The 11363-nt window shown below is 40.6% G+C and overlaps 1 protein-coding gene across 1 annotated transcript in view; it reads left to right on the plus strand.

The window, feature by feature from the left end:
* Positions 1-2823: 2823 nt before the first annotated feature.
* LOC128652196 (leucine-rich repeat-containing protein 58) overlaps positions 2824-11363 on the plus strand; it is a gene marked incomplete at its 3' end in the record, with an annotated part of 25737 nt that continues 17197 nt past the window's right edge. Inside the window, exon 1 of the mRNA XM_053705136.1 lies at positions 2824-3740. Within this exon, the coding sequence (XP_053561111.1) occupies positions 3286-3740 (455 nt within the window). The remainder of the gene's footprint in view (positions 3741-11363) is intronic.

An 11363-nucleotide genomic window follows, 5' to 3' on the forward strand; every position in this document is an offset into this window, starting at 1 on the left:
CTGCAATCTAGTTATAGTTACCAAATACCATTATTTATCGCGTATACTTTACCCCAAATAACCAAATTAATGTTTCAGCTTCCAGAGTATCTCCAATAATTCCAATTTCACCTCATAAATTAAAAGAGGTAATTTTTGCAAGATGGATAAAAAATAGGCCCAGATTTGCTTTAGAGAGACTGATTTCCAAGGCAACAGTTTGTCAGTCAAAATTCAGCAGCAGAGAACCTTTTTTTTCTCTTGCCTCGGGTTATATCACCTGATATACCCCACCCCTTTTTATTCTAATCATTGGTGAAATTGGAAACGCACCACGGAAGCTTGACTTGTGATAGGCCCCTTGAGCTGAACATCTCTTTGTTATTTGGGAGACACCTCCCTGAGTAGCCATTTATCCCTTGGCTGCGATACCATCTCTGATCTATAGGTGGCAGCAGACAACCAGAAATGCAGTTTTATCATCAATGCTGCTACAGTTTTATATAGATTCATATATATTTTTACAATGTATTATATTTTCTAGTATTAATAAGTCACATGTTCCATGTGTATTGGACCACGTCATACCACTAATCCTGAGCATTTCAAGACTAGATATGACATATTTCTCATAATACAAAGTAATTATTATACATTTAAAATATATGGGTATTTAAAAGGATTTTAATACTTTTAGCATGGATCTAATTAATATCTCAGTTATCATCTTAATATCACATACATACCTTGAGATCGGCAATCAGATGTTGTTTCATATTTATTACTATCTCATATAAATATTTCCTATCTGTATATCTCTTGCTGAGTGTATAAAACATATGACATTATTTAAAACACCAATTATATATGTACTTATTAGATGCCTGAAAAATATAAGAATATGTTATCCATTAAATTTATTACAAACCTGAAATGCATTTCTCAGATCCATGGACATATACACTTTTATACAAGATTGAAAATTACACAAGTTTGTATTTTAAAAATGAATTTCAGTTACAATACAATATGTGTTTCTGCTTGGCTCAGTGCAGATATGTATCCAACACAGCAGGGGTAATGTAACACTTGGATGAGGACAGCTGTATCTTCTGAGCAAGCCTGTATATTCCCTTATTCTTGCAGACAGAGCGACTGTTTTTTTTTAGATAAGAAAAAAATCTTTACCCAGGCCTCCTTTGAAATGGGTAATTGGGACATTCTGCCTTGTGATCTGATAGGAACTTTAACTTCACACCTTAGGCAGGAAATCTTTGAAAGCAATTAATTTGTTCTCAGATGTTCTGTTAATCAGGAAAAGGGTTGTTTTACCCAGCCAAAATCATTTGGCAGAGAGAACTGTAATTTATAGTTAATAAAATTGATGCAACCAGTTTCATATGTAATGAACCCTATGGTCTTATCATGTATAAATAATATATATAGCTATATATATTATTTAATAACACTCACAGATATCCTGACAGGGGGTAGGAGAGAGAGAGGGGAGAGATGACAGGGAGAGGAGAGAGAATGGAGAGAAGAGAGAGGGGAGAGAAGAGAGAGGATAGGAGAGAGATAAGGGAGAGGAGAGAGGGGATAGGAGAGAGAGGAGAGATGGCATGAGGAGAAGAGAAATAGGAGAGAGAAGAGAGGGGAGAGGAGAGAAGAGAGAGAGGGGAAAGATGGTAGAGAGAGAGGGGGGAAAGAAGAGAGACAGGGGGAGAGATTGGGGAGAGATGTAGGGAGAGAGATAATAGAGGGGATAGGAGAGATTGGGGAGAGATGTAGGGAGAGAAGAGAGAGAGAGGGGAGAGAAGAGACAAGATAGATGGGAGAGGAGAAAGAGGGGAGAAATAGGGGAGAAGAGAGTGAGATCAGAGAGGACAGAGAGAAGGGAGAGGAGAGAAGAGAGAGAGGAAAGGGAAGAGAGAGAAGGGAGAGGAGAGAAAAGAAGAGAGAGGACAGAGAGGAGATAAGTGAGAGAGGGGATAGGAGAGAGATGGAAGAGATGGCAGGGAGAGGAGAGAGAAGGGAGAGGAGAGAAAAGAAGAGAGAGGACAGAGAGGAGATAAGTGAGAGAGGGGATAGGAGAGAGATGGAAGAGATGGCAGGGAGAGGAGAGAGAAGGGAGAGGAGAGAAAAGAAGAGAGAGGACAGAGAGGAGATAAGTGAGAGAGGGGATAGGAGAGAGATGGAAGAGATGGCAGGGAGAGGAGAGAGAAGGGAGAGGAGAGAAAAGAAGAGAGAGGACAGAGAGGAGATAAGTGAGAGAGGGGATAGGAGAGAGATGGAAGAGATGGCAGGGAGAGAAGAGAGGGAGAGAGAAGGAAGAGAAGAGAGGGGAAAGAAGAGAGAGATAGGAAAGATGGCAGAGGAGAGAACAGCATTTGGGAACTGTGCCACTGCACCAATGGTAGTTTCTCCAGATTTCACCTATGTCTAAACACAGATTTTCACAATGAACCTGATGTTGGAGCATGTACGGTTCTCCTTAAAATGTCTGCTCCTTTTTTTTACTTTAACAAAGTACCTTACTCAAGAGGATGAAAACTGTTATAAATAAAACACTAGTGTGGCATTGTCTCTGTGAGACTTTCAGTCAGTATTTTACATTCTGCTGAGCTCTGAGAACAGAAGTCTCAGTCACTACAATAAAAGTGCTGAGTAATGATGAGGCCACCTGCACCTCACACTCTGGGCTGAGGGCACTGAGGCCACGCGCAGCCCCGCCTCCTATCCTGACGTCACCACCCCCTTGAGGCCCTGTCCCTGTATGCTCTATAACTCGCGTCCTCCCTTTTCAATCTCACCTCATCAGCTATACACGTTTCGGGGCGGCAGTTTGTGCACCAGTTAAAAGATATCACAGGGAGCTGTGGAGATTTAATAGTTATCCAGGTTCCGGGGCCGCGCACTGTTTTCGGGAGGAGTTGCATAAGATATCTGTGATATTGCCCCACGGTGTGTAAGGCCGCCGGTGAGCGGAGGGGAACATATGACGGACACGCGTGACGTGGGGCATAGCTGCGGGTCGGCGAGCTTCGGTGGGGGGAAATCACGGGGTACGTCAGCTCTGGGGCCGAATTATTACCTCAGGACTGGTCTGGCTCAGAGTTAACGGGGGCTTTACCGTTTAACTACCCCTGTGGGTTCTGTTTTTGTTGGGTCCTGTTCTGTGGTGCAGATAGGACAGGGTAGTTACCCCCGGGCTGGGCTGACTGAAGTTGTGGGCATCCGAGTTACTTCCTTGTAGGAGTTTGGCTCAGTGCCAGCCATTTGGATTTTACCAGCTCACTGCCAGCCATGGAGGGTCCTGAGGTGGGAGAGGGGGATAATGTCCTCAATATGTCCCGCCTGGGCCTGGAGAGCCTAACTCTGGATCAGGTCAGTGAGGACAAGAGGAAGGAGGTCCAGCAACTTCTCCTGCCCCAGAACCGCATGGTGGTCCTGCCCCCCGGCCTGGGCACCTTCTCCCAGCTATTGCTACTGGACGTGAGTAACAACAACCTGGCCTACATAGGGGAGGAAATACTGGGGCTCACCAAGCTCAGGACCCTGCTGGCCAAGAACAACCGCCTGGATGAGTTCTCCTTGCCCAAAGAGTTAGGCACCATGAGGAACCTGGAGGTGCTGAACCTGAGTGGCAACCAGTTTGAGGAGATCCCCAGCCAGGTGCTACAGCTGCAGACCCTCAAGACCCTTTCAATGGGGGGCAACAGGCTGAAGAGCATCCCAGCTGACATAGATAACATGATCAGGTATGGCACTAGTGCAGGGCAACTGCTGTCACCACCTGCTATGGTGCTTTGCTTATACTTGAGGTCCACTAATTACTTTGAATCTTAGGAACCAGCTTGAAAATGTTATTTATCTGGAATAAACTGAAAGCATTAGAAGAATTATAGGAGCCCCATATGTCTGTCACAGGATGTCAACCCCTGGATTAGACAGTTTATTCCTTTCCATGGGAACAGGTTACTATAGTGTTTATCTGGACCTAGGTTAGGTAACAGTCAGTGCTGGGAGAGATGAGGGGCTCTGAGATAAAACAATGTTACATATTGGCTGCTATATAAGCACATTTAGTCTTTTCATTTAATCTAACATTTAAAATAATTACTTGCGTTTGTATTATTATTTACAGGACAAGTAATCCCAGGTTCTGGTTAGGCTTGTCACTTACATTTTATTCTGGAATGTCACAAGGCAGCAAAGAAAGTTTGAGGCTCACTGACTAAATCTTTAAGATTTTTATAGTCTGGAGAAGTGACAAATATTTGTTTATTTTGCACCTTTTAGTGTTCATCTGACTTGGAGAACCCTATTCCTTTATTTTTAAAGGGACAGTCTAGTCAACATGTAAAATCATGATTCAGATAGGACATGCAAGACTGAAACTGTTGCTTTGTGTATTGACATATCAGCATCATTTCCAGTTACTTTTTAACAATGTATATAGTTCACTGTGTGGACATAGAATTTATTGTTTGAAGACATAACTGTCAGGTTTTCTTGAGTTTATATATTGTGTTTTTTAAATTTATTGAAGAGCCCTAAGCACACAGTCTAATAGCCAGATAATATGCTTAGCGAGAAGTACAGTTCTGGGATTTATCAAGAGAGTAACATAGTTCTGTTATAATCTGTTACATTTTTACCTGTTGTGTTTTTAGTTGGGGGGGGGGGGGTATCCTAAAAGCAGATGCTGGATGTGACATACAGCAATATGTATCAGTTATGTCATCAGACGTTTCCATTGGCCTCAGATGCTTATGAAATAGCTTCCTAGGATTAAGTCAGACAGCTGCTTGCTGACTGGATACCTGGGATCAGATTAACAAGAGCATTTCTAGGAAAAAGATAATACAATGTACAGAAATCTCACAGAGTAAGATAATTCAGTGATAACAAGTGGCCAACATGACCTTTCAATAAACTAATGTTCTAGATTTATTTTTACAGATCAGACAACTGGTTTATTGTCCTTTTATTAATAATAAAAATATCTGCTGATCAGCTAGATCCCAGGAGTGCAGTGCTCTGAAGTTGACTTTATTTGATTAACCCTTTGTAGAGAGTAACACATGGGTTGATCACTGTCTTTAGAAAAACTTATTATTATTATTATTATTATTATTTATAAAAATTTAAAAAAACAAAAGCAAAATTGACATTAACATCTTTGGAGATTATTTATTTTTTATTAAATTAATCATTTGATAAGCTTTTCTAAAGAATAGGCCCCACAGTTGTATGCAAGAAGCAGCGCAATGATAAAACATTTTATAAAACATTGGTTTACCTATGAAAATTAAATATATTTTTTTTAAAGTAGACAACCCAAGGTATTGACATAGGCCCATTTTGTTATATTTTTTTGCCACTTTTTGGCCTCCAGATACAATTATATATAATTATAAAAAAAAAAAAAGTTTTTTGTTTTTTTGTGTGCAAACTTTTGGGTTTCTCATTGAAATTATTGACACACAACTACTGCAGTCACATGACAAATGGTTATAAAAGCTTCTCTTTGACCCCCCTTTGTTCAGAAATGCCAGACATGGATGGCTTTGCCATTGCTTTTTGTCAATTAGAAGGCACCTTACTTGAAATTCCTTGCAGTGAAGGGGTTAATTAATTGGCTTGTAAGGTTCATTTTTAAGACCACTTTTTTTTTTTTTTTTTTTTTTTTAAACGTACTTCTGTTTTCAAATTGGCTTTGTTTTCTTGGTATCCTCAACTGCAGCTACATAGTGGGAGCTAGCTGATGGTTGGTGGCTGCACACATCTCCCGGTAGTGCATTGCTGCTCCTGAGCTGACTTTGTTTCATCATTTTGCTGCGGTAAAACCAATCTTTATATGCAGGCAAACAGTGCAGTCATACAATTCTCTAACTTATTGGCATATTTTCTTATTGCATGTTTATGCTTCTTTAAAGGGACCGTCTAGTCAAAATTAAACTTTCATGATTCAGATAGGGCAGGCAATTTTACGCATCTTTCTAATTTACTCCTATTAATTTTTCTTCGTTCTCTTGGTATTTGAATGTAGGCTTGGGAGGCGGCCCATTTTTGGTTCACCACATGGTTAGCGATTGGTGGCTACATTTAGACACCAATCAGAGCTACCCAGGTGCTGAACTAAAAGTGGGCCGGCTCCCATGCTTGTATGCCTGCTTTTTCAAATAAAGATACCAAGAGAACGAAAAAAAATCAATAGGAGAAAATTAGAAAGTTGCCAAAAATTGCTGCTCTATCTTAACCATGAACGTTTAATTTTGACTAGACTATTCCTTTTAATAATCTAAATTAACCCTTTTTTTGCAGTCATTGCTCTGTATAAAATGATTTCTTCATCTTTTGAGACACTACTTAATTTCTGAAGTTCAATAAAGTTTGCACCATATTTCCTTATTGTGAAATAGTTTTGTGGCCTGTTAGCGACAGTCACCTATAAAATCTAGGTTAATAGATATCACATCATTTGGCAGAACTAACAGATTGATAAATAATCCAGTACTGCTGTAGAAGAATTGCCCTTCATTATGGCAAGGATGTTTTTTTTTTTTTTTTTTTTTTTTTTTTTTTTTCCCCTGTACTTTTCACCTTGTGCTGAGTTTGCTTAGAAAACTAACTGCCAATCTGTAACTACATCTTCCCTGGTCAGGTCTTTCAGTTCCTTAACCCCTTAAATAACAGGACAGGCATTACTACACACAAGCTGGAAGTCCTAGCTTGCTTCTGCCCAGCTTTCATAGATCATAGACGGCTTGCTTTTCAAATTCAACTAGAGTAAGGTTTGTACTTGTGCTTTTACTGTGTACACATGAAGTATGCCAGCTAATGGTGATGCAGCAGTAACCCCTGGCTGACAGGACCACAATGCATTGCTTTGGACAATGTTATTTCCCTGGCGAAAAAAATCCTCTACTTGTGATACGCAGCTCATCACACAGTCTATTAAAGGCTGCTTGCTATAAATAATCTTGTTGTATGGTTTGGTTCATCTGTTACTAAATAGATTTTTTTGTTCACCTATTAAAACCTCTGTTCAGAAGAGACACAGATCCTCACATCCCCAGTTCCTCCCACCTGGTCTCTCTGTTTCATGCAGTAATTGTTGCTTTCTTGTTAAAGGGACAGTAAAGTAAAAATGAAACTTTGTTGATTTAAACAAAATGCATATTGTCATTTTAAACAACTTTCCAATGTATTTCTTTTATAACATTTGCGCCCCACCCACCCACCTTGGTATCCTTTTGTTATATAGTAGTAAATCTAGGCAGGGTCATAAGGGCTTAGGAGCGTGCACGTGTCTTTAGAACTCTTATGGCGTCAATGTTTTTGCAACATTGTTTGTAGCACTGTTATACATTGTGGCACACACTGCTACCATGGTGTACTAAATATGTGCACACTCCTGAGCGCTTATGAGCCTACCTAGAGTAAAAGGATAGTAAAACCAAAATTATTATTGTATAAAAAGATGGATAATCCCTTTATTTACCATTCCCCAGTTTTGCATAACAAACCGTTATAATTAATTATTATACTGTTTACCTCGGTAATTACCTTGTATCTAAGCCTCTGCAGACTGCCTCCTTATCTCAGATGTTTTGACAGACTTTCATTTCAGGCAATTGGTGCTGACTCTTTACTCCACGTGCATGAGCACAATGTTATTTTTATGAAACACGTGAACTAACGCCCTCTTGCTGTGAAAAACTGTCAAATGCATTCAGATAAGAGGCGGCCTTCAAGGCTTAAAAATTAGCATATGAGTCTACCTAGGTTTAGCTTTCTACTAAGAATACCAAGAGAATAAAGCAAATTTGATGATAAAAGTAAATTGGAAAGTTTGTTTAAAATTACATTCCCTATCGGAATCATGAGTTTTTAATTTGGACTTTACTATCCCTTTAAGTCTTCAACAAAGACATTTTTATAATAGAAGTACAATATAAAGTTGTTTAAATTTTTTTTTATCTATACCGCAAAAGTTTTAAATTTTTACTTTAAAGCACCCATCTGCATATTTGGTGTTAATGTAATTCTTGAGATGTTCCAGATGCTCCTTGGCTCCTGGGTTTGTCGAGCCCTGATCTAATAACCTTTTTTATTGAGGTTCGATGTTGTCCAGACAACGGCATTTATTTTGTATGTTGAGTCAAAACACTGATTTTATAAAAAAAATATATATCACCTTTAATCGTGCTGCTGGAGCCCTGCAGGCATAAGTTGTGGGGCTAGGGATGGTGGTGGTGCTGGAGCCTGCAGTTGTGGGGCTAGGGATGGTGGTGGTGCTGGAGCCTGCAGTCATGGGGCTAGGGATGGTGGTGGTGCTGGAGCCTGCAGTCATGGGGCTAGGGATGGTGGTGGTGCTGGAGCCTGCAGTCGTGAGGCTAGGGATGGTGGTGGTGCTGGAGCCTGCAGTCGTGAGGCTAGGGATGGTGGTGGTGCTGGAGCCTGCAGTCGTGGGGCTAGGGATGGTGGTGGTGCTGGAGCCTGCAGTCGTGGGGCTAGGGATGGTGGTGGTGCTGGAGCCTGCAGTCGTGGGGCTAGGGATGGTGGTGGTGCTGGAGCCTGCAGTCGTGGGGCTAGGGATGGTGGTGGTGCTGCTGCTGGAGCCTGCAGTCGTGGGGCTAGGGATGGTGGTGGTGCTGCTGCTGGAGCCTGCAGTCGTGGGGCTAGGGATGGTGGTGGTGCTGCTGCTGGAGCCTGCAGTCGTGGGGCTAGGGATGGTGGTGGTGCTGAGCTCTGCAGGCACAGGGGTGTGAGGCTGGGTATGGTGGTGCTGCTGAGCTCTGCAGGGGACGTGGGTCTAGAGATTTGGGTGCTGTTGGAGCTCTGCAAGAGCATTTGTTTGTAGGACTATCTTCCAGTGCTGGTAGAGAAACGTGAATAGTACAAGCGTACTGGGACTGACGTTTATGGCCTGATGAACAAAAACTTGCCGGCATAGAGATAAATTGTGCAAAAAACCTTTTGAAGGCTTTTTGTGTGCACTATATTGTAATGTAAGGGTCTTTCCTTTACATCCAGGACCATACATAGTGAGGTAATCCACACTCAAGCTAAGATTTGCAGCTCTAAAATTATTTGAGGGATCTTGCAGTACTGATGAGACTCCTTATATAATCTCACTAGAACGGAGAGCTTTAGGCCATTGGGCCCTTTAGTCTTTAAGGTTAGTTAGCCCTTTACATACAGCCTCAGTACCAAATCATATGTGTTTCTGTGCTGCACGTGAGAGAGTAGAAAATGTGTATATATAAAATAGGGGTTTTACATCTGTTTACAATTTAGGAGCCAGCAAGAATATTTAAAAGGCTCGATTTATCAAAGCCCTACGACTGCAAGTTCTCACAAGAACTTGTTTGCTGTAATTTAACAAGCAGCGGTCACCAGATCGCCGCTTCCCTAACCTCTTCGGCACCCCTAAGGTGGCGAAATTCAATCTCCGTGGTATAGTCTGACCGAGAAGATTGACAGCTCCTGCCCGCGCGTGATGGGCAGGGGGCGGGATTGCACGCAAGCGCAAAATTGAGCTCGTGTGCAATGGTGATTGCCTGTGGGTAATTTCGCCCCACCACAGGCGAGCTGAGGCGTACAGGGGCACCTATGCGCGCCCCTGTACGCTGCCGCTTTCGTAAATCTAGCCCTTAGGAGCCGGACAGTGGTATTTGTAAATAAATATATGGAGAATAACCAAAGATTTAAGAAGCCAGGAGTAAAAGTCTAGGAGTCTGCTCCCTGTGTACTTTGTCAAGTGTACGTATTATCTATTTACTGAAAAAGTTAAGTAGAAACAATTTAAACTGAAGAGAATACAGCAATATTATGAACTGTAGAGCTGCAACAACTAATCGGCATAATCGATAATGAAAATAGTTGTCAACGAATCTCATAATCGATTAGTTGGTTTGCAATTAGTTGGTCTGTGCACAACACCAGCTGCTTCACTCCAATGAACTCCTGCATATGGTATTGTGTTTTATGGTTATGTCCTTAGCCTAAAGGACGTCTACTTTTCACTTTTCAGGACAGTATAAGTTTACAACTACCCCTGGCTTAGGTGCAACCCAGATATAATAGGAGTCATTTGCATTGTTTATATTAAATCAGGTGATTTGGAACTATGCTCTTCATGATATAGTGCCAAGCTTGTTATTTACAACTAGCCCCTAGATTGATGGGAGTTATTTGAACCGATGTGCACTTTTATCTGTTTGCACAATTATTAGCGTGTTGCTTGCTATTGCTGATTATATGTACTGTATAAATAAATGTGTAAGGCTTTGTCCTGTTATTGATATACAGTCCTTAGTGCTTTTGATCTTGTTTTTTTTTTATATTTTTAATACATTGTGATAATATGTACCAGATTCAACCTTTATAAGTATATATCCGTTATTTTTAGAGGTGACTAGATATTTCTCCTAACCTTATAGCTGGTTATTTATAATTGCATATAGATATTCAAGATATTTTTATGTTAGAATGAAGTCAATGGTTACTTTATTGGGAGGCCCCTTGCCAAGGTAGAAAACACTTAGCATTGGTGAAGAGCTAACAAAGATAAATATACCACTTTGGTGAAATTGGCAAAACCCTACTTATACACCTCAACAGGCTTCTCTGCTGCAGGAAATATAGCTGCACACAGAGAACCAGACTTAGCCAGAAGAATGTGGACATGTTGAGATTTTTGCATTTCAATGCAAAGTTTCTGAAAGAGTGAATAACAGAATGTTATTAACAGTGATAGTCTAACTCTTTCTAGTTCTACCTCTTTTCAAACAGTTTGTGGTTTTGTTTTGTTTAATTATAAAACTGTGCTCTGCTGCTTAAAAATTGATGAAACAGTTGTGTTAATGTAAAGTTTTCGTCTGAAGTTTATATTTGTAACACTCATTATGTGGATTTTATTTAAAACATAGAAAACTATTATTGATTCTCTTTTTATCCGATTAGTCGATTAATCGAAATAATAATCGGCCGATTAATCGATTATGAAAATATTCGTTGGTTGCAGTCCTAATGAACTGATATCACATTCACAACAGTGGTTTATACAGATTCTCAGTTAAATAAATCGTAATTAATCTAATACATTTTGAGGTGCCTTCTTTTAGATGAGGCTATGAAAAACACGATCGTAAAGCCCCTATAATTGTACAGCAGACTCAGCTTGTTTTAGAGTGTTCGGAGCTCCCTATAAATGCTACGGAGGGCACAGGAGTTTATTCTGATCTCCTATTGTGAGGTACAGAGAGCTGTTTTATAAGGAATGCATTTCTGACTCTGTATTCCTTGGCTCTTAACACTTATTGTTGCACGTGCAGAAGAAAATGATCTGCAGGGAAAGAGCTTGATGAAAG

This window comes from Bombina bombina, chromosome 3, assembly GCF_027579735.1.
Source record: "Bombina bombina isolate aBomBom1 chromosome 3, aBomBom1.pri, whole genome shotgun sequence".
Lineage (NCBI taxonomy): Eukaryota > Metazoa > Chordata > Amphibia > Anura > Bombinatoridae > Bombina > Bombina bombina.